This window comes from Coenobita brevimanus, chromosome 100 (genome assembly GCF_032717465.1).
Source record: "Coenobita brevimanus isolate Jiangsu-jjx chromosome 100, ASM3271746v2, whole genome shotgun sequence".
NCBI classification, from domain to species: Eukaryota; Metazoa; Arthropoda; class Malacostraca; order Decapoda; family Coenobitidae; genus Coenobita; species Coenobita brevimanus.
In genome coordinates this window covers 37,813,209-37,841,012 of record NC_137053.1, presented here as the reverse complement: position 1 = coordinate 37,841,012, position 27,804 = coordinate 37,813,209, and the positions used below count along the sequence as shown (strand labels likewise).

The window sequence follows — 27,804 nt, the reverse complement described above, 5'->3', positions numbered from 1 at the left end:
AACTGTGAATTTTATCCACCAGTTGTTCTTTGCATTCCTTCATTACCCAGTTAGAAATTCCATCAGGTCCTGGGGCTTTCCTTACATCTTGAGTTTCCAGTAATTTATACACTTCCTGTACCTCCACTTTTATATCTTTTATCACCGGAACATTTCTAATCACTCCCTCCCCTTCCACAAGCTCCTTTTCTTTGGTGAAAACTGACTGGAAACGTTTGCTCATTATTTCTGCTTGCATTGCCGCATCCCTATAGACCTCTCCTTCTACTTTCAGTTTGGTGATTCCTTCCTTTTGTTTCAGTTTGCCATTAACAAATCTATAAAACAGTTTGGGTTCATCCTTGCATTTGTCAATTATAGCTTTTTCAAAATTCCTTTCTTCTTCTCTACGTATTCTTGTACATTCATTTCTTGTTCTTTTATATTCTTCCTTTGTTCTGTTGTTACCTCTCTTTCTCCAATTGTTCCACACTTTATCTCTCTCTTTTTTTGCTATCATACGCCTTCTATTAAACCACTCCTTTTTCCTGTTTTCTTTGCCTCCTACTCTTGGTACAAATTTTTGCACTCCCAAATTATAGAGGTCTAGAAAGATATCCCACATCCTCTGTATCTCTCTTGTTTCTCTGAATTTTCTCCAATCCGCATTTTCAAAAAAGTTTCTCAATCCTGTAAAATTTGCTTTCCCAAAGTTGTATCTTCCCTGTCTATGAAGCTCGTCTCTTGGTTCGACGTTCCCTATTAACATCTGGAACTCAGTTACCACATGATCACTTTTTCCTAAAGGACAGAGATATTTCAATGATTCTGTTACATCGGATTCTTTGGTAAACAGTAAATCTAACCTTGCTGGTGTGTCCTCACCTCGAAACCGTGTCTCTTCTTTGACCCATTGCGTCATCACATTATTCATTATTATATTTAATAACATAGTGCCCCACGAATCCTCGCTGCCTCCCGAATACCATTCCTCCCAGTTCACCTCTGTACAGTTAAAGTCACCCACCAAAAATATATTATTGCTTTTCTCAATTATTTTTTGTAAATAGCTAGCCATATCTGACAACATCTCATGGTATTCATCATCCTTCCATGCTCTCGTCTTTGGGGGAACATACACTACCGCCATATCTCTCTTAACATTCTCTCCAGTTTCTAATTTCATATATATCACTTCAGCCCTGCCTTCTCCCATTTCCACAGTATCTACATTTATGTTGTTCTTCACTGCTATCATCACTCCTCCTCCCGTTTTTTCTTTTTTGTCTTTTCTCCACAGTTTGTATTTACCATCTCCCAAATGAACAGCAATATCTTCTCTTAATTTGGTCTCTACAAAGCACATGACATCAGGTTCATGTTCTCTCAAGAAATCGTTAATTTCAAGCCTTGTCGATATGAAACCATCAACATTAGTATATATCACCTTCAAATTATTTTTGACGTTTTTAATACCCTCTTCTCTCCTACTCTCTGTCCGTACCACTTCCTCAACTTCTGATCTTTCACAGCCATCCCCCTTAGTTTCCTTCACTTCTGTTTCCTTAAATACCACTTCCTTACTTTCATATCCATTACTCTCCAAAAAAAAGTATTACATTCTTCCTCTGTCCTCTTATCATTTTTTTCCTTTACGTCTTCCTTCAATGATTTTAAAACTTCTCTTTCTTCTTCATTCAAATCTTTTCTTATTATAATATTTTCCATCCCTGCCTCTTTGCTTAATTTCCAGGTCACTTTAAGTATCTCATTTATTACACTTTCTGCTGACACCTTGACTCTCATTGGTCTTGTTTCCCTTTTCTTATAAGGCCCTATTCTCCTTACTTCCTCAATTTCTTTTACCCACTTGTCTCCTTTGGGGTCAATCTTGCCTAATATTCCTCTCACCAGGTTCGTGTCTTTCTCGAGTCTTATGAACCTAACCTTTTCTTCCTCCTCCCTGTTTCCAAATATTACCACACATCTGTTCCTTTCTACAGTTTCTCTCACTATTTTCTCTTTTTTCTTTAGTATTTTCACTACATTTTCTTCCATTTTTTCTTGTTCATTTCCCTTTCTTCCTGGATGATTTGTCTTAGGCTGACCACTTCTTTCTGTTCTTCTTGTACGTGTGCCCACTTTGCCTTATGTTCTTCTAATACACTACTGACCTTCTCCGTTTTATTAGTACTCTCTTCTAGTTTCCTTCTCAATTTGACATTTTCACGCTTCAAATTTCTAATCTCTTCATTCGCTGTCTCATTGGACTGGATCAGACTCTGTATGGTAGTCTCCGTATTTTCAGACACATCCTTTATCACTAGATTCTCTACTTTCTTTTCAAGTTCACTAATCCTCATAATTAATGTTTTAACGAGGTCCACGACATTGGTATTTCTATCAAATCCTTGAAATTCGAGTCCCTCATTGTTTACATTTTCGGCCATGTTTGATTTTGGTTAGAGTACCAAAACAGCTGTTATCGAAAAATACTACAAACATTCATGTATACTCTATCCAGTAAATCTTTACATTTTTGGTAGTCTATTAACTTTCATTATTTTAAATTTAAAACAAGACCTTAGGAGACAGGACAGACAAAATTCCTGAAACTACTTAAGGTTAGCAGTGATGGCTGGGACGTCTGCTCTCTCTGGTTGTTCGTTCATGTGTGTGTGTGTGTGTGTCTGTGTCTGTGTCTGTGTCTGTGTCTGTGTCTGTGGCTGCCTTTTGTAGGAAAGTTGCTTGCAGGTAGCAAGGTATAGTGAGGTACTTACATAGATGTATTGTAATAGAAAAATTTTTAATAATTTATTATTCATCCTGTTCATAAGTATAGTGTTAATACCATAGTAATATATCTTTCAGGTGGTTCATATTGACTACAATGTTTGCTTTGAAAAAGGAAAAAACCTGCGGGTCCCAGAGAAAGTCCCTTATAGAATGACCCAGAATATAGAAGCTGCCCTGGGATTCACTGGAACAGAGGTAAGTAGAGCTAAAATGGCTTGTAGAAATTTTGAGAATAATGATCATCATAATGCAGATAATTCTTTTGAAGTTTGTTTTCCATACACTGAAAGTTTAGAGTAGAAGTTCATAAGATTTCAGTGGTATAGAGAAGGGTGTCAAGGAATTGAAGGCTAGGAAAAATCAGTATAGAGTACATAATTAGTCATGCTTGTTTCAGCACTCATCCAGTCCCTCATTGCCATGCATATACACTATATACACTGCTTTGTGTTTATTATTTAATTAATTATGCCCTGATTTTCTTGACATGTTCTTCATTTGCAGTCTGTTACTGTATAATTTTCTCATAAATCAGAATGACATTACATCATTCTTACTACATGCGCCAAACCTTACAGTCTTTTTTTTCATCAGGTTTTAATGATGGGTAGTAAGTAATGGTTGTATGTGAGTGAGAAATTTGGAAGTTTCCAGCCCACTGAAAATCATAACCTCTACTATAAGCTCCAATATGGGGGTTTCTCAACAGAAAGTGTCACATCATTACTGTTACATGCACAGTTTGTACTCAGTTTAACCCACTCCAATTTAAGAAAAATTCAGATTTACCGTACATAATCTTGTCCATTATTGCTGCCCAGTGTAGCAACCAAATATAAGTAAATTTTCATTAAAGTGCAGTATGTGTGCATTCCTCACTTTCATAGTTTTCTGATTTTATTACATTACCCGTATATAAATAAATGTACGGTACTCTTTCACTTATCTGGACCATTTATGCCTGTGAGTGACGGGATGAGAGTGTAGAAGCTGCAGTTAAAGAGGAAAAAAATGCTTTTCCGAGAATAGTAATGGGTGATAACAGAGAAGAATTCTAGGGCTAGAAAGGAGGTATACAGGGCAAAATCTGAGTCTCAGAAACTTTAACTGGATAACCCATATAGCTTTGAAAGGAAGAATATGATGTTAAAGGTGGCAAATATGATGAAGAGGAAAAACAGGGATACAGTAAAAGCCCAGTTATTTGGGAGCTGATTATTCGGTAGATCCAATATTTCGGCAGTTTTGAGAAATAGTCCCATTTACAAAACTCTTTGATTGTTCAGCAGATGTTCTGAATCATCTTGGCAGTCCAGGAAGTGTTATCTGTGACTTGTAGGCCTACTGTGTCATTACGCTTGTATATGTTCACTACACTCAATCCTCGTAAATCGCGGCAATTTGTGTCTGGACCACTGCCGTGATTTACAAATTCCGCGGTTTATAAATAATAACTTATGTGAAAAATGAATTTGGGTCTGGACTTTAGCCAACCACCCCCAACAGCACCCTACCTACACCTATCTAGGCACCATCAAACACAAACATACAAATTTAGGACTATTCAGTGCATGTATTTAATAGAAATAAGCAATGTTAAGGGATCTCACCTTAATCCTATGACGATATTGCTTGAGTGAATGGAGTGGGGTGGTGTTGGGAAGAACTTAGAACCTCACAGCATGAGGTGAGGGTGCTCCCTCATGCTGTTCTCCCTTCTCCAGCTCCTCTGCCTCCCTCAGGAAGCCCTCAAAGTCTGCCTCAGAGATGACAGATGCCACGTCATCCACGTCCTCAGTGTGTGAAGGGCCAGACTGTGGTTCAGGCTCAGTTTCTGCCCTTACCCGGGCAAAATAGTGGGTGATGAGTTCCTGATGTTTCTCATTAACTCAGTGGCATTAGTATGCACACTTGCCACCAGGGACGGATGGTGATTGGTTGTTGGGTCACGATTTTCAAATTGAATGCCACGGCTTACGATTCTCCTTGGAAAAGGCTCACTTTGGTGCCTAGATCCGCGATTTTCGTAACTTTATAATGATTTAACCCATGCCGTCCCGGCAACGTAAATTAACGCGGCAACATTGCAAAATCCCTAATTTGCACAATTTTCAATTTTCGCGAGTGATTTCGCGAGTGATTTTTGGCATGTATACGCAGGACACCTTCCTCTATTCCCCTACAAGATGCCAAGCAGGAACAATGCCTTACACCGCATAATCTCTTCCCCCCCCCCCTGCATGCTATTGTCTTGGCAATTCACCTGTTACCAGTGACCTGGCCAATAAAGACATTCAGGGCCAGAATGATTTCCCAATCGATGACAATGTGGAGGACAATGTTTACATAGCATTAGAGGAAGAAACAGTCAGAAATGATGATCAGGTAATGTGGGAAGAAAAAGGTCATGAATGGTGATTAGTTAGTGAGAGAAACAATGCTTATAATGCCTATATTACTGTTTGAAAACCAAGATACTCTTGTACTACATATAAATTCGCACCAAGTAAATAAATAAATACTGTTTGTGAGTGGATAAAATAGTTACCCTCCCATAGAACTCTTTTTCTTTGGTGCCAGCCTGTTAGAAAACCCAGTCAGGTAAGGAAGTACTTGTACCTAAATCATGTATTTTAAACTCAGGTGAGCGATTTCTCTATGAATTTTCGATGTTTCTCACCAAAAGCGGATGTTTTGGCCCAAAAAAAAAAAGGTCCAAAAATGTCGGGATGGGGTGAGTTAAGGGTGCCGGCAGTCTGACAGCCACTTAGCCGTTATTTACAAATCCGTGATTTATAAACACGTGATTTACGAGGATTGAGTGTAGTATCTATATTTTTCAGATTCAGGTATAGCACTGTATTGATTACATTCATTCATTCATCATTCATTGCCAGATGCCATAAATCCCGAACGGGGTGGCCAAGGGCTTAGAGTTAATTGTTTTACAGGGAGGGAGCACTAATCCTCCACCAACCCCACTTGACACGTAAGGAGCATGTATGGTGTCACGAATCAATCCGCGACATTTCCCTTTTGTGAGAAGCCACGAACTATTAGTGGAAAACTCACTGCGTATCGCTCAGCTAACCGTTTCTCCCTCCATTTCGGGGTACACTTTTCAAAACATTCGTCACTGTTTTCAAAAGTGACCGATTTAATGCACGTCACTGAGTGCTGTACTGAGCGATACTATTGTTTTCTTTATTGTTCGGCCCTGCTTGCACTTGACCGTTAAAAATGCGGCCTAGTGCTCCGCTTTTGTTCCCACGACTTACTCAGTCCAGTTGTTGCTGCGACGGAGAGAGGTCCTGTGCCAGCAGTGTGAGGTCAGCTAGTACCCAAACTCCACAGTTCTTCAGTACTTCCATCCTAGTTCAGCTTGGGTGATACGCAGCATTCATCGACTATAGTATTTCCTTCTTGTATTTCCCTAGTTATAAGAGTTTAATTAAGGTGTTTTTTCCTAGGCGTAAGTATTTAGCTATTGCGTGAGTGAGTGAGTGCGTCTCATTTAATTTGATTTGAATTGTAACGTTAAATTTATTTTTTGTAATTAATAAATTTAACAGTTCTTTTTCTTGAGCTCAATGTAAAGTAAAATCTTGTTTCATTTCTCCATAATTAAGCTTATTTTCCAATTTAGCTCCTAGCTTGCATAAACGTTTGCTTTCATAACTGGTACTTAGACCAGTCTTGTTGTATTAACTTAAAATCCGTTGTGCCAGGAGTTAATGCTTCAGCAAGAACCTGATGTTATTATTATTAGTATTAGTTATTTATTGTCAGGGGTGAAGTAACTTTCTCCAGAGGCTAACAGTACAGTAATTCAGCAATTGTGAGTAATTAGTCTCTGCTGTGTACTGTTGAGAAAGTTTTTGAATTCTCGTTCTTAGAGAATCGTTGCACGATTTAGCAAGACAATCATTGTCCCTGCTGTTCAGTATTATTGAATATTATTATCAGTTTAAATAATATATAAGCATTTATTTCAAAATTACCCTGATATTATAAAAACCCCGTGACATATGGTTTCGATAAATGGATACCACCCAGTGTTAGGACTCCATATTATAAATACAATTAATTATAGAAAACATGATAGATAGATAGATAGATAGATAGACAGAGCACCAGGCAAGCCTGGGAATGGGAAATGATCTTGCAAGTGTAATTGAGGAAATGTTGACAGTACACTAGAAGCAGCAAGTCAGGGGATGATATAGGTAGTGTGTCAGCGAAATAGCATACGAACAATGCCTAGTGACCATACACACACATACACACATAATCACACACAGGTTTCTAGAACATTCCAACAACAGTGTAACACACGTGACACGACCCCTGCTACACCAGAATTTAGGAAGCAGAGCTGAGAAGGAGGCTAGCTATAGAACCGACAGGTAGTGGAGAGAGTGAACAAGAAGAGGGGTCCAACTAGACTTACTTAGTATATTAAGTCTCTGTAAGACATACCCTGCTCGACTTAGATTTTCTCTGAAGATAATAAATTAAGATCAACTCCCTGTATTCATCATTAACTCCTACTACAAGAATCAAGAGTCACATTTGGTGGCAGCGAACGTAAGGACCTCGTCTACGAATCTGCAGTGAATTTCTACAAAAGCAGGCGAGACTCTACAAGATTAGCTTCAGTTCTGCAGTGAATTCCTATAAAATACAGTCTACGAGCCTACAAGCCTATGAGCCTACAAGTCTGCAAAACAACTCTATAATCTTCACGTAACTTCAAGCAGCAGCAAGAAGAATTAAAAAAAAACAAAGCAAGTAAAGAAAAAGAAAGACCAAAGCAACAACCGGTATTTGATAATAGCCATTTAGTAGATCGATTGTTGAAAATATATTATTTTCCGGTCCAATATTCTGTAGAACGTCGCTTAGCAATGGCATGGGAAATCGGTCTGGGATTGTGTGATTGTTTAGTTTACTGTAATCTACTACCGCACGCATTTCTCTATTTCGTTTGGGCACGAAGAATAATGGGGCATTCCACGGGGAGACTGAAGGTTCAATACAGTAATCACTAATATCCGGACGCCCAATATCCGAACATCCCCACTACCCGGACATAATCATCCCGGAATCCAATATTCCCAAAATGGTCCGAACTCCCCCCCACCCCCACCCCCCACCCCACCAAAAAAAAAAAAAAAAAAAAATTCCCGCCCGTAATTTGAACTTGCCACTCGCGGCGCGGGAGAGCATTGTTGTGGCGCGTCATTCCTCTGATGTCCGATAGAGCGCCGCTGCATCCTCCCCACTTTCTGCCTGTCTCTCGCCGCGAGTGCACACTCGTCGTTATGGCTGCCCACATGATCGCTTTTGTGGTGGTGCCTTACCTGCTGCAGGCACTCCTGCTGCTCTCGAGCCTCCTCTCAGTGTGTGTGATGATGGCCCCGCCACCTGAGAAAAGGAAGAGAGTGGTGTTGACTCTGGAGAAGAAACGGGAGATATTGGAGAAAGTAGATGCGGGGTGGTCTTCTTCCCGCATTCTCCGCGAGTTTAACCTGGCCCGGTCATGCAGTACACGGCTGACTTCTCGTCGAGAAGCAAACACAATGTGGAGAGGAAGGTTATGTTTACCCCCAAGTTTGCAGAAATCAACCGATCCACGTTGATTTGGTATCGACAACAACGTGCTGCTGGTGTGATGGTACGTGGAATGGAGCTGAAGGCTGCTGCTGAGAAGTTTTCCAGGCTTCACGACGCCCTAGACTTCAAGGCATCCGAGGGTTGGCTCTTTGCGTTCAAGTTACGGCATAGCCTTACCAACCGTAAAGCACATGGCGAAGCATTGGACGCTAATGAGGATGGAGTTGACGAGTTTTGGCACAAGGTGAAGGGCTTGATCGACAGGGAGGGCCTCACTTTCGGTCAAGTCTACAACGCAGACGAAACTGGCCTATTCTATCGCTTGATGCCAACGAACACTGTAGCCGAGGAGACGGAGAAGCGTGTACCTGGCCGCAAGCTCTCCAAGGAACGGGTATCTTCATTGTGTTGTGCCAATGCTAACAGCATGCACCGGCTTAAGCCCGTTGTTGTTGACCGCGCAAAGCAGCCTCGGTGCCTTCGTGGGGTGATGGATGTCCTTCCTGTCGTCTGGTACCATTCTTTGAAGGCATGGTTTACAGCTGTGATCTTCAAAGACTGGTTCCACCGCCACTTCGTCAAGGAGGTCATCCATTACCAGACGAAGACACTGGGAATCCCGCGCGACCAGGTAAAGGCCCTCCTTCTCCTCGACAATGCACCTGCCCACCCATGCAACAAGGACTTGGTTGCTGAAAATGGCCATATTAGGTGCATGTTTCTGCCACCTAATACGACTGCTCTCATCCAACCAATGGACCTAAGAGTGATCGTGGCAACAAAGCACCTATACCGTCGGAAGTTCCTGGACGAGGTGATGGTTGTTCTCGAGGACGAGGACGAGCGCAGGGAGGGACAGGACACACGAGGCAAGCAGACTTTGGAAAACCTTCGCCGCTACAACATCAAGTCTGCGCTGTATAACTGGGCTAGTGCATGGAAGGAAGTCCCTGTGAAGACTCTGGAAAATGGTTGGTCTCGTCTGCTTCTCGGAACGGATGTGGAGTACGATTTTCTAGGGTTTGACGTGGATGACTTCCATGCACGGCTACGTACGCACGGCAACGATGTTGATGTGGACGATGTTTGTGAGTGGTTGGATGACGACGAGGGCGATCCTGGGTATCAGACGTTGTCTGATATTGAGATCGCGTCTTCAGTTGCAGGTGTCAGTACCGAACTTGAAGATTCCGACGAGGAAGGTGACGATGATGCGGACTCCTCTCAACAGGACACTACTCCAGCCATCCCCAAGCTGAGCGCACTCCGGGAACATCTAGAGTTCGTCCTAGACTACCTGGAACACCCGGACTGCAACAGGGAGATGGGGCCCTTGGGACTCATGGAGGAAGTGCGTGCTTTCAGGCAGCGCATCATCAATCGTCAGAATCGTCAGTCATTGCGTCAATCAACCATTGACAGTTTTTTCAGGCCCGTGACCCCCACTGTGCCCAGCCCTGGCTCCACTCCGTTGCCTTCCCAAGACAGGCCCTCATGCTCCGAGCCACAGCCCAGCACATCAGCCAGGGTGGAGTCACCGCTCGACATGAGTTTGCGGCTGTCTTCAGAGTCGTCTGCAGTGGGTACGCCATCACCACAACCCAGTGATGCACCCCTAGGTCACCTGCCAGTGATACTCTCGGATTCTGACAGTGAATAAACAGCAAGAACTTCTCCACTAGACCACACGGGAATTTAGAGTGTTGTGCAGTGAATAAAACAGTGTGTTGTGTTAAGGATTTACAGTTGTGAGAGAAAAGATTCAATTGAAAAAAAATGTAACGTAAATAGACTTGTTTGTTTTGGCTTTGGAAAATTAAAAAAAAATGGGAAAAGTTAAAGTGCAACACTTAGTAAGTTACAATGGAGCATTAGTTAGACAAGAGTGCACACTGTGAAGAGAACGGACTTCTGTGTGCGATTGACTAAGTTCAGTGCAAGACTTCGGGAACAGTGTACTGCAAGTGCTTCAGGAAATCCTTCTTACTGTCAGAGTCCGAGAGGAGGCGGTTATTCATTGAGGTGGCCATGGACTTGCTGTAAGTAGGCAGAATGTTTCATACAGTACTTTTTTCCATACTATACTTACCTCATTTCACTCTTTAATGTCCTTTATTGATGTGAATAGGGTGTTAGGAGCTATGCATGTGCAGTAGGAAGGTGTTTTTCTGAGTTAGGCTGGGTTAGGGTCCATAAGTACCAGTCCAGGAGCCAGTCACCAGAATGTTTATTATTGTGTGAACCTACTTCTAAACCCTCATTTTATGTTTCTTTTGCATTTATTTCAGTCATTTATGTGCCTTGTTGGTGTGATTTGGGTCTTAAATAGGTGCTATGCATGTCCAGAGGGAGTTGTATAGGTGTTTCTCTGAGTTAGGGTCCATAAGTACAAGTCCATAAGCTGGGGCCCAATATCTGGACAGAACCAATATCCGGACCTACCTATGGCTCTATTACGTCGGATATTGGAGTGATTACTGTAATTCCAAGTTTTAACATTTCATCGACATACTGATTTGCAAGTGTACGTTGGGAGTGTGGGATGTTTCTGGGTGCACATTATTTCTTGTGATTAATCAGGTTAGTACACCCTAATTGTTCTCCAGATAATGCTACGGTGTTCCTGTGTGTTTCCAGCAGGGTTAACAAATCATTTTCTTCATCAAATTCATCCGAGTGAATTAAATTCTCTTTTATTCTTTCTCTATCCGTAGATTTTATCTCACTTGTCACTCCAGCTATAACTATTTCCTTCACAGGGGCGGGACATTTTTCAATATTAACTCTGCAAGTCCCCTTTTTCAACTGAACTTCCCCATTCATGTGATAAATTATGAATATCTGAGTTTGCCCTGCGTCATTCATCTGACATAATGCGTTTTCTACTGACAATCCTTTTACTTTACATAATTCTTCTAAGACAAGAACAATACTATTCCGTAATTTGCTCTTTATGGTAACTTTCATATAGGAATTAGGTGGTATAACTAAATTATTGGTGAGATGGGTGGGAAAAACTGATCAATCAGTACTGTTATCTGGGTCTTTAATTCTGGAGGCTGGGGCTGGTGGTGGGAGTGGATCTATACACTCATCTGTTTGTGTATGTTTTTTTTAAGCTTTTAATATTACCAATTCTTTTTGGTTCTCTTTTACTAATCGGTGAGGGCTCTGATGGTATTTACTCTAAGAATTCTTCGTCAAAGTCTATTCCATTCATTTGTGGGAGTAAAGTTATGTTCTCTGCTCTCATGCGTCTTAAGCCCAGTAACATATGAGCTTTAATTGCTAAGTTTTCAACGATATAGAAAAATGCAGAGAATGGTCTTGTAGTCTGTGTGATATTTAACCTTATCATACCTTTTACTGTAATTTTTTTTCCATCTACCGTATATAAATCTAAATCAGCTTCTTCCAGAAAAGTTACTTTCTTCCTATTTTTAAGAATTCTATTTATTTCTTCTTGTGTTATTAAGTTCACTGGAGAGCCCCTGTCAAAAAATAAGGAAACATTTTGATTCTCACATACAACTGGTATCAAGATACACTCATTTCCCAACATGCCTCGAATGTGAATTTTAGACTTGCTTTTCTTTACGTTTGTTGGTTTTTTGCCATGACTTGGTCTTCCCCCGATTTGAACATAGACACAATTTTTTCTACTGTTTTGCAGTTACTGGTCCAGTGCCCTTGGCATCTATGATGCTTGCAGTAAGAACCAAATCCTTGTGTCTTTTGTCTATCCTCTTTTGTTTTGATAAAGCATTCATTCCTTGTGTGTCCTGGTTTTGCACAATAATGACATAGAATGGACCTATCTCTTGACTGTGACCTACGAGGTGACTTCCCATATGTAGTGTTGTTTGTGGCGCGAGATCTGCTCAGGCTGCGCGAAAACTTATGAAACTGCCTGTAGCCTGGTGTTTGTGATCGAACCCTCGACACATTTAGTTGTTTGCTCCGCCTGCTTTCGGGTCGTGATCGATTTTGTTCTCTGTTTGGGGTCGGTGTTGATGTTTTCACCGCTGATACTGTCTCAGGTACTCTCATTCTACTAGAATGTGCAGGTGTGTCGACCATATCTGCTTTACTGCACTGCATCTCTACCTCGTTCATTAAGTCTAGTAAGCACATGCCTGGGGTGTACGCGATCGTCTTGGCGATCTTAAAGGTCCTATCAGGTAATTTACACAAGGCAGCTACATAACCAGTGATGTCCACGACGAGGTCTGGGGACGTCTTTCCATCATCTGTTATCCAATTTGAGTTTTCCAAAGTAACTAACAATGTTCTTTTGATTGTGGAGACATCTGCAGTTATTTCACTGAGCACATGGTTTGTAGTGTGCTCCTTTACAAGATCTACAATCTTATGTAATTCTGGAATTATACCTGGCAAGAAGTTCATACCTCCAGAAAATTTCTTATAAAATTCAATTTTAAATTCATCATATGTCCTAGCCTTGAGGAGCTTATCTGAGCTCAGTAAATTGCTTGCTGGACATCTTTCCTGGCTTATGCAAGATGAAAAAATGGCAATTTTCTCTTGTTCATCGAGGATGTGTCGCTTGATAAAGATTTGTTTGCACTGACTGACCAGTGAAATGACTTCAATACGATCTTTTTCTGTGCCAGAGAATTTTGGGGCAGTTTTATCTTCATGGTAAACATAAACATGAGGTGGGGATGTTTGATTCGCGGTATTTGTTGCGTTATTCATTTTCACTGTTTGCTCTGTTAATTTAACTTGGACTTGTTTATCGTTGTGTGAGGGAATGGTGGAATAGGTTCGGTCGGAACAGTGAACCCTGTTAAGTATATTGGCATATGTGTGCAAGTCAGCGACAAAGTCCTCACTTGCTACGTCAGAGGGGGTTTCCCACTCATCATCTAGAACTGACGTATTTGTTTCTTGATCTTTAGTTTGTGTTGAGTTTTGTACAATGGGTGTGTTGCCTTGGTGCTCTCCTAATTGTGAATCCGTTGTTGGATCTGATTGTGTTTCATCTGGTATTAACGTGGGTGGTGGCGAAAATATCCCTGTCATTAAGGTATGGTGTTATGAAATACGCCTTTTGTTTATTCCTAACTAAATAGATGATGAGTAAATGAGTTGTAATAAATGATAGATAGTGTGTGTATAAGTGTATATATAGAAATAAGTAAAGGAGTTTAATATACCTAATTTTAGCACTGAGAAGAAATGAGTAAGTATAATTTCCCCCACTTGATACAGATCGGAGAGGCGTGTCGATGCAACTGTTGATCTCAGAAGAAAAATGCAGGGTTGATTGAAGATCTCTTGATAATTCTAGTGCTGTGTTGATGGACAATATTACTCAGGAAATTCCATGGCCTGGTGCTTGTGGTGGTTAACAGCTGTCACAGGCAAACCTCAGCATAGAACGTCGAATTTCCAACTCAGTACTGTGGAAATAAATGAGTATGAGTAGGAGCTATGTGAATAATGAGTAATGAGTAGTGGGTGAGAAGTGCCAGGTGTCAGTCACACGTTGATTGGCGTGGCCTTATGTCAGCAAACTTGCGTGGTGATGTTATCTCAGCAGATACACATTGTGACGTCGGCTTCCCACACTGGTAGCTGTGGTGAGGAACTGAGTAGCGATGCGTAACATGGGTTAAGAAAGGTGAGTAAGATGCGTTATAAATGTGGCTCTGGTGTTGTGCTGTGTGTCTTGACCTCTGCGTCAGTGATGGAGGTAGGTGGGAGAGAGTGTTAGGGTTTTGTGTGCATGTTGCTTTGGTGTTTCTTTTTCTTTACTTGCTTTGTTTTTTATTCTTCTTGCTGCTGCTTGAAGTTACGTGAAGATTATAGAGTTGTTTTGTAGACTTGTAGGCTCGTAGGCTGTATTTTGTAGGAATTCACTGTAGAACTGAAGCTAATCTTGTAGAGTCTCACCTGCTTTTGTAGAAATTCACTGTAGATTCGTAGTGAGGTCTGTACGTTCGCTGCCAACCAGATGTGACTTTCGATTCTTGTAGTAGGAGTTAAAGATGAATACACGGAGTTGATCTTGATTTATTATCTTCAGAGAAAATCTTAAGTTGAGCAGTGTATGTATTACAGAGACTGAATACACTAAGTAAGTCTAGTTGGACCCCTCTTCTTGTTCACTCTCTCCACTACCTGTCGGTTCTATAGTTAGTCTCCTTCTCAGGTCTGCTTCCTAAATTCTGGTGTAGCAGGGGTCGTGTCACGTGTGTTACACTGTTGTTGGAATTGGTAGTACCTAATGACATGATACCCCAAGTATTACCAACGATACACGATAGCCCACATGCAGGACACCCTGGAAAGGATAAGACATTCAAACAGGCCCAGCTGTTATATTACTGGCCTTCATTACTTAAAGATATAAAGCATCATTTAGATAGATGCGAATCATGTGCAAAACACAAAGGATACCCAATCACACCAGCACCGATGGGTAATTACCCTGTACCACATCAACCATGGGACGTTGTCGCTGTTCATTTACTCAAGATGCCATTATCATACAATAATAACCAATACCTATTCGTAGCAACGGATCATTTTTCCCGTTATGTCGTTTTAGCTCCAATTAAAGATAAAACAGCAGAGACAGTAGCAAAGGCAATAACAGATAATGCAATATGTCGCTTTACTACCCCAAAAGTACTAATAAGTGATAATGGAGGAGAATTTAATTCTGATATCTTACAAGAAATATGTAAACAATACAACATCAAACAGGTTAACGTTTTAGCCTATCACCCAGCATCTAATGGGTTAGTAGAGAGACAAAACAAAAAAGTATTAGATGTGCTATGACACATTCTCAGTGAAAATTATGCAAGCTGGGATGATTGGATTCCCAGAGTAGAAGCCTCAATTAATGGATCTTTAAATAAATCCATAGGTGACACACCACATTTCATTATATATGGGACAGATAAAAAACTACTATATGAGCTCCTAGAAGGTGACAGTCTGCCTATATACAATTATGATGATTACTCTAAACTCCGTTTACGTGAATTCCAGGATATACGCAAAAGAATCAAAAAACAATTGACGATGTCCAAGGAAGAAATGATGGAGTTATTTAACAAGAAGGCAAGAGATTCACCTATCAACTTAGGAGACATTGTTTGTGGTATCATTCATACGAGAGACAATAAATTATCCCCAAAGTTTGAGGGCCCCATACAGAGTAATTAACATAAAAGCAAACAAAGTTTTAATTAAGTCACTATCAAGTGGCGAAGAGAAACAAGTTCATATTGACTATTTAAAACGAGTTTCAAGGGAATTATCCAATAATTATTCAGCATCGGATACAACCGAACAGGTGAACGTAACTCAAGAAACCAAGCAAGAAAACAACAATGATTACAAAAAGAAATTAAGGTCATATACCAAACAATCAAACATAGGTGCAGCTGTTCCAATAAAATCTACAGTACATCATTTACGAGAATTAAATATCGATTTAAACTCCTTCTATAAATGAAATAACAATCAGCCGTAACGCACATGGTTTCATGGCTTAGAGGAAGGACAGTCAGGAGAATCCTGTTGTCACAGGCAGTTGAGTAAGGAAATCCACCTAGCCCTTTGCCATAGAATCTGAGTTATTGTTTTACAGGGAGGGGTACAAATCCTCCACCAACCCATTTGACACATAAGGAGCACATATGGTATGTATATATGGATATCAACCAGCATTGTAGAAGGTTTCTTTGCTTAAAGGAAAGAAAAGCAGGCAAATCCTGCAGTCACAAGCGGTTTAGTATGAATTTCCACTTATCCGTCTGAGGAGTTACGAACTGGACACCAATTAGTGGATCCCCCGTTGAGTTGTGTCACAGTTTGGGAGAAGAAGTGATCTCGGACTTGCCAGGTTCATGTCGCACAATTCTTAGGTTTCCAGACAGAGCCAGTGAGGTGTCACTCATGGCTGACCTTGGTAAAAGTAGTTTTGTATTGCCTGTAGGATGCACCCGACCAGTCTTTTCCTCTCCCGTCAGTAGGAATAGGGACCGACACCACCAGACGTATCAACCAACGCTACCTTTCTCCGGCTCTTGCTGCCTCTGCTGGCTACTTGCCCAACCAATGGTGGGAGACGTAGAGAGAGAGAGAGCGCCGGCAGAGGGTGGCACATGATACTACTGTCATAGGTGGTGGGCCTCTGCCTCCATAGTAACAAGTACAGCAGCCCACATCAGCAGCTTACGTTCGAGAGGGGCTTGCTCTTCCTTCTCCTTCCCCTTGACAGAGTACTTTATTGACACCCATCCTCTCTCTCCCTCCCCCTCTCATCCCATCTTCCCTCTGCAGCAGCAGCAGCAGGGAGGATGGGAATCCCCAGGAGGAGGACGAGGAGAGCAGCAGCAGCAGCAGCTGGAGGAGGATCATATAGATACATATGTATATGTACATATATATGGTGGGTGCTCAAGAAGGGCTGTCTGTCATTATTGTACAGTATAATAGAGCAGAGTAAACCCTGTCCCCCCAAATTAGTGAGGGGGTACCTTCCAAACCCCCTCACTAAGTCTTGATGTCATCCTGAAAATGACATTTACTGGTAATTGCGTATCCTATGAACCACTGATACTGTAATGCAAAATCTGTTTACCCCACTGATACTGTAATGCAAAATCTGTTTACCCCACTGATACTGTAATGCAAAATCTGTTTACCCATTGTTTTTAGCTGTTCGGCACTGACAGCATAATGGTGGAAGGGACAGTCCTAAGTGTTTAACTAAACCTAACGTAACTGAGCTTAAGTGTACCTAATAACTGAACCAAACCTAACCTAACTGGAGGAATATGAACTGGTAAGATCATTAGGCTGAAAGTTAAATGTACATTTAGTGCTTATTCTTTGGTTCATTTTTGTGTGTACAGTACATCCCCCTAGTACGCGAGTATATGGGCGGCAGAGGACGTCGCGTCCTAGGAATTCTCATACTGTGAATACATAAACTTATGGGAAAAATTACATATGGTGGCACCCCCCTTCATGGGCAGCCCTTGAGACACCTTTCAGACCTAAGTATTGTTCTATACAGGGAAATTATCTAAGACATATTACCTAAGATAAAGTAAACCAACAAGATTATGGCTTTACTAGGTAAATCAACAAGGATACGGCTTAACTAAACCAGCAAGAGTATGGCTGCTAACCTTTACCCAAAAGGACAACAGGCGTGATGGAGGTAAGAAGAAGATCCAAGGCAGGATGAGGCACCTAGCGTGCATCCCCTGCATCACCCACCACACCACCCGACACACCACCTTCCTCACCACTTTCGTCACCAGCACTTTCGACACTTTCACTAGCAAATGCACTCACTTAGTTCATAAACCCTTCAAAGTCTATTTCTGACACCTCAGACATTGAATCAGCCTCTTGATCCTCCTCAGGATATAGCTCTTCTGATGTTGAAGGGAGTGATTCCTCACTTTGTTCAAGCCGAAGGTAACGGGTGATGAGAGTTTGCTTCCATCTGTTTACTTCCTGGTTGTACTTGTCAGTGTAGTAGCGGAAGGTTTTGTCCAGTGAAGACACCACCTCCTCCACTCGCAACTGAGAACATTCAATGTCCTTGAATTCTTCCTAGAATTTATCAAGGGCACACAGTACCTGGCTGATCTCCATCATGGACAAATCTTCACTCTCCATCACTGGTGTTGCTGCCTTTTCTGCTGCGATCTGCTGCTCTGCGTCGGCCTCGTCCACTCGCAGGACGATTTCCTGGGGATCCTGCTCAGCTGCTGCCAAATGTAAACCCCTGATCTCCTCCAGCGAGATGGCCTGAAACCTGGCCACATCTTGTACACTTGGGAGAGTGGCTGCCTCAGCAGCAGCCAGGGACTGAAAGCTGCTTCCCAGTGCGATTTCACACAGGTGCAGTACGAGGAGGCGCCAAGCATGGTTAATTGTTGCAGTGGTTATATCTGCCCAAGAGGACAACAAGAGAGTGATGGCATCCTTGCAGTTGAATGACCACCAAAAAGCCATAATAGTCTTCTCAGGAGTTGAAGTTGGTTGTGTGGGTGCTGTGCGTGGTGCAGATGAAGCGGGTGAAGTGGGTGGCTAGTCCAAACCTTCCTCGGCGTCCATGACATCACTCCCAGCCATGTTCAAGACAAGAATTGCCTGCAGTTCCTCACAGTTGTCGGTCTTGCTGCAGACGTGACCGTAGAGGCTTGACCGTTGCAATCAACTCCTGGTCTAGCAGTTGGATGAGAGAGGTCATTCTTGGGGGCAGAAAAACGATCTTGCATTCCTTGCTGAGGTCTGCTAGCCAGGTTGGATGACTTGAGGCATTATCAAGGATGAGAAGCACCTTGAAGGGGATGCGAAGTTTCCTGGATTTTGCCTTGGCATCAGGGATGAAATGCCGCAACAGCCACTCGGAAATGATGCTACTCGTCATCCAGCCATTGGAGTTGCTGTACCAGTATACCCCTCTGTCATCCATGCAGCGCAGATTCTTGTAACATCTGGGGTGTGCTGCAGTATGCACCACAACAGGACGCATCTTGTGTGAGCCTGATAAGTTCATGGCGAACATGACTGTTATCCTGCTCTTGTTGATTTTTCTGCCCCGGGCCTGGTGCTGGTGCTTACTAATATAAGTGCACTTCGGCATAACCTTGTAGTATAGGACTGTTTCATCAGTGTTATAAATTTGGTCCCTGCTGTAGCCGCCTTCGTCGATTATCCCCTTCAGATGGCTGGATAATCCCTGGCCGCCATTTCATCCGCTGATGCATGCTCCCCTGTGAGGCAAATGTGACGTAGCTCCTTCCTCTTCAGAAAGCGGCAAAGCCATCCTATGGAGGCTTTAAATGGTTTCTTTACAGCTGCAGCTTTGTAGAAAATCTTGGCCTGGTCCCTGATGCAGCGCCCGTTCAGTGGAATTCCTTCGTTGTCCTTCCTCAGGATAAATGTAGCCAGGTACCGCTCCATAAGAATTATAGCCTGGTTGTTCAGCCTGCTTCTCATGTCCAATGCCACCATCCCTTATGTCTTCACAGTCTTCTTTATGGCCTCCCTGTTAGCCCATATAGTTCGCACAGACGATTCTGCCAAGCTTAGTTCCTTGCCAATGACCGTGTTACCCTTCCCACTCTCGTTCTTCCTAATGACTTGCATCTTCATGGCATGAGTGATGCACTTCTTCTTCCTGGAGGAGTGGACATATATCCTGGCTCACAGAAAAAATAGCCACAGAGTACACTGGGTCGTACCTGGAACAGCGAGTGTACCCTCTGTGCACGTGTGTTTCCTCTGCTGGGACTCTCACCTCACCACCCTCCAAGCGGCGCATATGGACATCACGTGAGGAGTGAGCAGCATCGATGTCACAAGGTGGGTGGAGCGTAAGTAACCGTTATTCCTTTTTGGGGGGGCAATGTCGTGTACTCGAGGTAACCCCAGATTTTGGCCACTCTTCGCTCCCCGTCTCGCTTACAAGGAGTTCAATTCGCGTACTTTAAAAAAAAAAAAAAAAAAAAAAAAGTCCTCACATACAAGGGCGATCACATACTCAGAACTTGCGTACTGTGGGGATGTACTGTATATGTGAAATAGAGAGTATTGATGCAAACAATACTGTATTCCATTAACCCCTTAGTAACCTCCGGCATTGAACAACCCTTCACAGTACCTGTTTCGGTGACGAAGAGTTAGCATGAGCTATAAAAAACTATGAACAATTATGGGAAGGGAACAAAGGTCACTGGTATGTTTACACAACTCTATGCTACCATTCTAACAGTCAGGTGGTCGCTTAATCTTAGATGTTTTTTCCTAAACAGCACATGCACTGTAACTTTATGAATTCTTCTGTGAATCATAGCATAGGTTTGGGAAGCTAAAAAACACATTGCTAGGTGTGTCAGACAATTCTCTTCACATCTTTAAGAAAAGTAAATTGGTTTCAGAGCTCTTAAAAATTTATTCTGGGGCCAGCCATTGGTGCTCACAAATTTCTGAACCTATAGCCATTAAGGGGTTAAGTTGTTAAGCCATACATACGATTGTTTGTTTGTGGTGCAGTATAAGAAATTTAATCCATCTTTGAGTATGTAGGGTAAGTTTCATCCATTCTTCTGAAATCAATCTATTTTCCATGAAGATGTGAGAAGAATTGTCTGGCACACCTAACAATGTGTTTCTAGCTTCCTAAACCCAGGCTATGATTTGCTATGATTCACAGAAGAATTCGTGAAGTTATGGTCCATGTGCTATATGGGAGAAAACATCTGAGATTAAGTGACCACCTGACTGCTTGGGATGGTAGCGTAAAGTCATGTAAACATACCAGTGACCTTTGTTCCCTTCCTGTAATTGTTCACAGTTTTTTATAGCTCGCGCTAACTCAGCATCACTGACATCAGTACTGTAAAGGGTTGTTCGATGCTGGGGGTTATTAAGGGGTTAATGGAATACATTACTTTTGTGTCAGTATTCTCTCATTCACATATACACACAAAAATGAGCAAAAGAATGACTGATAAATATACGCTTAACTTTCAGCAGAAAGACCTTACCAATTCATATTCCTCCAGTAGTGTGGTAGGTGGGGGCGATCACCATCCACTCACTTGATGTAGTGCTGCTCTCCAGTGTCTGCCCCTTCCTCTCTTCCATCCTTCTTTCCTTCCATCCTCTTCTGTCTTTCCTTCATTCTTTCCTCGTCTTTCTGCCTCTGGGTGACTTTACATTCCCTCTTCTGTCGTTCTTTCCTCCATTCTTTTCTCTTCCTTCTTCCTGTGGGTGACTCTACACTGAGTGACAAGCCAAATGGTTTCCTCTACACCAGGAAACCATTTACTACACTGGGTGGTAACCATATAACCAAATTTTGGCACCTGATGGTTTAGTGGGTTATTACTGTACAGTGCTCCAATTGGATTGAGCCAATGAAGGTTTATATTCACATCTTGGTTGGGGTTTATTGCTCATGTAATGCCACTCAGGGATTAGTGAGGCTGGTCACTCTCGTCTTAAATGTCAAGACCAACTTGCCTGGCCCCAGGCTCCTACGCTCCTCATGGGGCAATGCAGGATTGGCGATGGATGGATACATGGATATTGTATTTTCTGCATTTTTCTGACAACAGTAATCCCTCCAATATCTGATGTAATACAGCCAAAGGCATGTCTGGAAAGTGGGTTTGTCTGGATACTGGGAAAATGCCTCCTGGACTGGTACTTATGGACCCTAACCAAGCCTAACTCAGAAATCCACCTACATAACTCCTACTGGACATGCATAGCACCTATTTAAGACCCCGTTCACACAAATAAGGGACAGAAAGCATGAAATAAATGGAAAGGAACCACAGAATGAGGATTTAGAGATATGGAAAATATTTAGCAGTATCCAGGGTACTTACAACACGTCCATGGCCGTCGCAATGAATAACCTGCCTCCTCTCAGACTCTGACAGTAATAAGGTGCTCCTGAAGCACCTACAGTAATCCAGTGTTGCACTGCACTTAATGCTTTGCACTCTGAATTCTAATTTCTTAACATTGTGCATTCTTTTCACAGTTGCGCTGCACTTGAAACGCACCTCTGTTGCACTCTGCACTTAATCCTTTGCACTCTGAATTCTAATTTCTTTACACTGCACATTCTTTTTTTACTTGCTCTTGCACTTGAAACTCACCACTGTACAGTAGCACTCTGCACTTAATCCTTTGCACTCTGAACTCTAACTTCTTAATGCTGTACATTATGTTCTTTACACTGCACAACACTATAAATTCCCGTGTGGTCTAGTGGCAAGTTTTTGCTGTTTATTCACTGTCAGAGTCCAAAAGTAGGTGTTGCAGGTGGCCGAGGGGTGCCTCGCTGGGACGTGGTGATGGGATACCCACTTCAGACAACTCTGAAGATAGCCACAAACTCACGTCCAGTGGTGACTCCACCGTGGTCAATGTGCTGGGTTGTGGTTTGGAGGTGGAAGGCCTGTCTTAGGGAGGCAGTGGTGTGGAGCCAGGGTTGGGCACGGCGGGGGTCACGGGCGTGAAGAAACTGTCAATGATTGATTGACGTAAGGAACGGCGATTCTGGCGTTTGGTGATTCGCTACCTAAAAGCGCACATTTCCTCCAGAAGTCTTAGGGGCCCCATCTCCCTGTCACAGTCTGGGTGTTCTAGGTAGTCAAGAATGAACTCAATGTGCTCCCGGAGTGTGCTCAGCTTGGGGATGGCAGGAATAGTGGTGCGTTGAGAGGAGTCCGCATCATTGTCACTGTCCTCATTGGAATCTTCAAGCTGGGTACTTGTCCCAGCAACTGAAGATGCGATCTTGATATCAGACATGATCTGATAGCCAGGATCGCCCTCGTCGTCATCCAACCACTCATGCACTATGTTCACATCAACGTCGTCGCCAGCCGCACAAAGATGTGCATGGAAGTCATCCACGTCAAAACCTGGAAAGTCGTGCTCCACATCAGCTCCGAGAAGCAGACGAGACCAACCACTTTCCGGAGTCTTGACAGACTTCCCTCCATGCACTGGCCCAGTTGTAGATGGCTGACTTCGTGTTGCAGCAGCGAAGGTTTTCCAAGTCCACTGGCCTCGCATGTCCCATCCCTCCCTGTGCTCGTCCTTGTCCTCGAGAACAACCATCACCTCATTCAAGAACTTCTGACGGTACAGCCTTTTTGTTGCCGTGATCACTCCTTGGTCCATTGGTTGGATTAGAGCAGCCGCATTAGGTGGCAAAAACGAGCATCTAATGCAGCCATTCTCAGCCACCAACTCCTTGTTGGGTGGATGCTCAGGTGCATTGTCTAGAAGAAGGAGGGCCTTTCGGGATTCCCTGTGTGTTCGTCTGGTAATGGATGACCTCCTTGATGAAGTGCTGGTGAAACCAGTCTTTGAAGATCTTGGCTGTGAACCAAGCCTTCACAGAGTGGTACCAAACGACAGGAAGGACATCCATCACCCCACAAAGGCACCGAGGCTTCTTTGCACGGCCAGCAATAATGGGCTTAAGCCGGTGCATGTCGTTGGCATTGGCGCAACACAAAGCAGATATCCGTTGCTTGGAGAGCTTGCGGCCAGGTACACTGTTCTCCGTCTCCTCTGCTAGAGTATTCATTAGCAGTGAATGTTAGGATAGACCAGTTTCACCAGCGTTGTAGACTTGACCAAGAGTGAGGCCCTCCCTGTTGATCAAGCCCTTCACCTTCACCGAAACTCCTTTACTCCCACCTCGTTGGCATCCAGAGCTTCGCCATGGGCCATACGGTTGGTAAGTCCATGGCGTAACTTGAAATCGAAGAGCCAACCCTCAGATGCCTTGAAGTCTGGGGTGTCGTTTAACCTTGCGAACTTCTCGGTGGCAGCCTTCAACTTTGTACCATGCACCAGCACACCAGCAGCACGTTGTTGTTGGTCCCAAATCAGCGTCGAATGGTCAATTTCTGCAAACCTGGGAGTGTACATAACCTTCCTGTCCATGTTGCATTTGGTCTTCAATGTGAAGTCAGCCGTGTACTGGATGAACTTGTCCCAGGATTTCTTGATATCAAACAAGGTAGAGCAGGCTAGGTTGAATTCACAGAGGATGCGTGACGTCGACCATCCTGCATCCACCTTCTCCAGTATCTCCCTCTTCATCTTCAGAGTCAGAACTACTCGTTTCCTCTTCTCGGGTGGCGGGGCCATCATTATACACATGAATAAGAGGCAGCAGAGGAATGACAGGGCCTGCAGGAGGTAGGGCACCACCACAAAAGTGAGCTCGTGGACGGCCATGGTGACGAGCGTGCTCACGACGATGAGTAGGCGGGAAATGGGGAGGAGGCAGTGTTGCCCAGACAGACATCGGCGGAACTATGCGGCAAAACACAGCTGGTCGGCATTGCGCGCCAAGTTCAAATTACGGGTAAAAAAAAAAAGTCAGATTTTTTTTTTTTTTTTTTTTCCAACTTTTTTGTTTTTTGGCCATTTTGGGGTTCCGAAGGTCTGGGCCCTAAATGTCCAGACATTGAGGTGTCCGGTTGCTGGGCATCCAGATATTAAAGTGATTACTATTTTGTGATTTGAGAGAGTACTGTATACAGTACTCTCTCCAAACACATTTGTAACAATATAAGTGGTTATGACAGTGTTCACCAATTCATATGATGTACTGAGTGGGTAGGTAATATTCTGTATCATTTCGACTGTCCAGGAAGTGTTATCTGTGACTTGTAGACCTACTGTATCATTACCCTTGTGTGTATTCACTAATTTATATACAGTATATTTCAGATTCAGGTATAGTACTGTATTGATTACGGTATTGTACAGTATCATACATATACAGTACTCTCTCCAAACACATTTATAATACTATAAGTGGTGATGACAATGATCAGAAATACATATAAGGTACTGATTGGGTAGGTTTTTCGATTATTCGGCAAATCCAATTTCTTGGCATCGGGCTGGTCCCATAGATGACAAATAATTGAACTTTTACTGTATCATGAGTGAGCAGTGTGTGAAGGATAATGAAAGAAGTCTAGTGGTGTGAGTGATGGGCTGAAGGTGTAGAAACCACAGTTAAGGAGGAAAGAAGGCTTTTCTGGGAATGGAAAAGGGTTGGTAAAAGGGTGGAATGCTTAGCTGTCAAGGATAGGGCTAGAAAGGAGGTATACAAGTCAAAATCTGAGTCTCAGAGACTGACTGGATATAGGAAGAATATGGCATTTAGGTTGGCAGATAAGATGAAGAGGGAAAACAGGGATATCATAAGTGAGCAGTGTGTGAAGAATGATGAAAGAAATGTAGTGCTGGACAGTGATGATATTAAGGACACATGAAGAGAGCATTATAACTGGTTGCTGTGTGACCAGAACAGGGAAGGTTTACAGTCAGAGGATCCAGTATTTCATCCTTGGCCTTTGATTAATGCTGCTACGGTGAGCAAGGCAATAAACAGGATGCAGTTGGGAAAGGCAGCAGGTTGTTTGGGTTGACTACTGAAATGCTGAAGGCCTCAGGAGGTAGAAGTGGGGTTAGTTACTGATTTGATAAATCTGATTATATATGAGCATTTTGGTTGAGATGACTGGCGGAAGAGTGTGATTGTAAATGTGTACAGGGGGAAGGGGGATGCCCTGGAAAGAGGAAATTATAGAGCCATAAAACATTTGGACTAGGTAATGAAGGTAATGGAGAGAGTTCTAGAAGGTATGATTAGGGAAAGAGTGAATATTGATGTGATGCAGTTTAGGTTTATACCAGGCAAAGGGACCACTGATGCCACATTCATTGTTCGACAGCTTCAAGAAACACATAGGAAAGAAAAGGGATTTGTACTTTGTTTATATTGATTTGGAGAATGCCTTTGACAGAGTCCCCAGAGAGGTGGCAAGATTAGGGAAAGAGTGAATATTGATGAGATGCAGTTTGGGTTTATGCTAGGCAAAGGGACCACTGATGCCACATTCATTGTTTGACAGCTTTGGGAAACATATAGGAAAGAAAAGGGATCAGTACTTTGTTTCTGTCGATCTGGAGAATGCCTTTGACAGGGTCTCTATTGGTTTGGAGAATGCCTTTGACAGAGTCCCCAGAGAGATGGTGAGGTGGTCAATGAGAAAACTTGGGATTGAGGAGTGGCTGGTTAGGGTGCTTATGGCTTTGTTTGTGGGTCCTCGCACCCAGATGAGAGTAAAAGGAGATTGAGTGATGAGTTTTTTGTGAATGTTGGTGTGTATCAGGGGTCAGTCTTGAGCCCCTCATTGTGTATCATGGTGTTTGAAGCAGTCACATGGTACTCCAGAATTGGACTCCCATGGGAGATGTTGTATTCCAATTTGATTTGATGTTGATTGTAGAGAATGAAAGGGAGGTGGAGGAAAGATTTAGGAAGTTGAGAGATGATATGAGGCACAAAGGCTTAAGAATAAATGCAGATAAAACAAGTTTGAGGATATCCAGGGCTGGTAGCAATACTGTCAAAGCATAGGGAGAGTGGCCATGTGTGGTTTGCCACAAGGGTGTGGGAAGCAATTTCATTTTGTTCAGTGTTTGGGATAAGTGGGTGCTTAAGAGTTGTCATGATATTTGAGGAAGACTTTGAAATAATGCTGATTTCATGTGTGCATTGTGTCAGATAGAGCTTGTGAAGATTGTCAGGCATGAAAGGATTGATTTTGCTGATGAGTTTCTTGAGTGCATGGAAGAGTTTTGTTGCATGGGAGACATGTTATGTGCTGAAAGTGGGGCTGGAGCTAGCTCTGTGGTTAGAGTGAGGAGTGGTTGGAAGAAATTCAGGGAGCTGTTGCCTCTCCTGACATTGAGAGGGCTCTCCCTCCATGCTAAGGGATCTTTGTATGTGTTAGGCTTGTAATGTAGTATGGTAGTGAGACCTTGGCAGTAAAGGAAGAGGATGTTCGGAGGCTCAGATATATGGAAAGGACATTGATTAGGTGGATGTGCAGTGTGTCATGCACTGCAAGACCTGGGAGAGCTAGGTTTATGATGGAAGAGTTAAGAGGAAGGATGGGATTCAAGCGTATTGATGTTGTGATGAAGAGCAGTGGATTGAGATGGTTTGGGCATGTGGATAGGATGGGGGATGACAGTTAGGTGAAGAAAGTGAGAAGTGTTAATGTTGGGGATGGGTTGGTGAGAGGCAGACTGAAAAAGACCTGGGACAGGGTCATAGAGTGTGACCTCAGGGATAAGAGACTAAATAGGTAGGCTGCCAGAGATCAAGCAGCATGGAGAGCCACCATTAGGTGACCAACATGCAAACATGTTGGAACTTTTATAAACTAATTTAAACAAAATGAATGTCACTAATGGAGTTGTGCCCTGCAGGGTGTTTTCAGGAGTGCTTGTGAGCAGGTTCTTCGAACTATGCGCAGAGGAAGAGAAACCCTTCTTACACTGCTGGAAGCCTTCATATATGACCCCTTAGTTGACTGGACTCCAGATAGTGAAGCAGGATATGCAGGTATGTACTATCTCGTTATTTCTGTTGAAGCATACCTTATGTGTAAGAAACACTCAAATATGCATTTGTCACATTCCTTACAGTGCAATAAATTTGTATTGTACCAGTTACACTCTGCTGCATAATAAGGAACTTAATTATGGGAACAGTATTATTATTAGACAAATACTATTATGTACCATCATCCTGCAAAATAAGCTCCTGTAACTGGGGTTAGTCCATCCATCCATCCATCCATCCATCATCCAGTCCTGTGTCACCCCATAAGGAGTGTAGGAACCCAGGGCTAGGCAAGTGGTGCTGACATTTTAGATGAGAGTGACCAGCCTCATTCATCCCTGAGTGGCATTACATGAGTAATAAACTCCAACCACCCCTTATATATAAACCTACACAGGCTCAGTCTGATTGTAGCACCTTAATTACTCAAA

At 42.8% G+C, this 27,804-nt stretch overlaps 1 protein-coding gene across 1 annotated transcript in view; it reads left to right on the top strand.

Annotated features, from left to right (window-relative positions):
- Positions 1-27,804, top strand: part of nonC (serine/threonine-protein kinase Smg1) — a 1,312,439-nt gene that overhangs the window by 967,697 nt on the left and 316,938 nt on the right. Inside the window, exons 42-43 of the mRNA XM_080284159.1 lie at positions 2,851-2,970; positions 27,238-27,373. Of these exons, the coding sequence (XP_080140285.1) occupies positions 2,851-2,970; positions 27,238-27,373 (256 nt within the window). The remainder of the gene's footprint in view (positions 1-2,850; positions 2,971-27,237; positions 27,374-27,804) is intronic.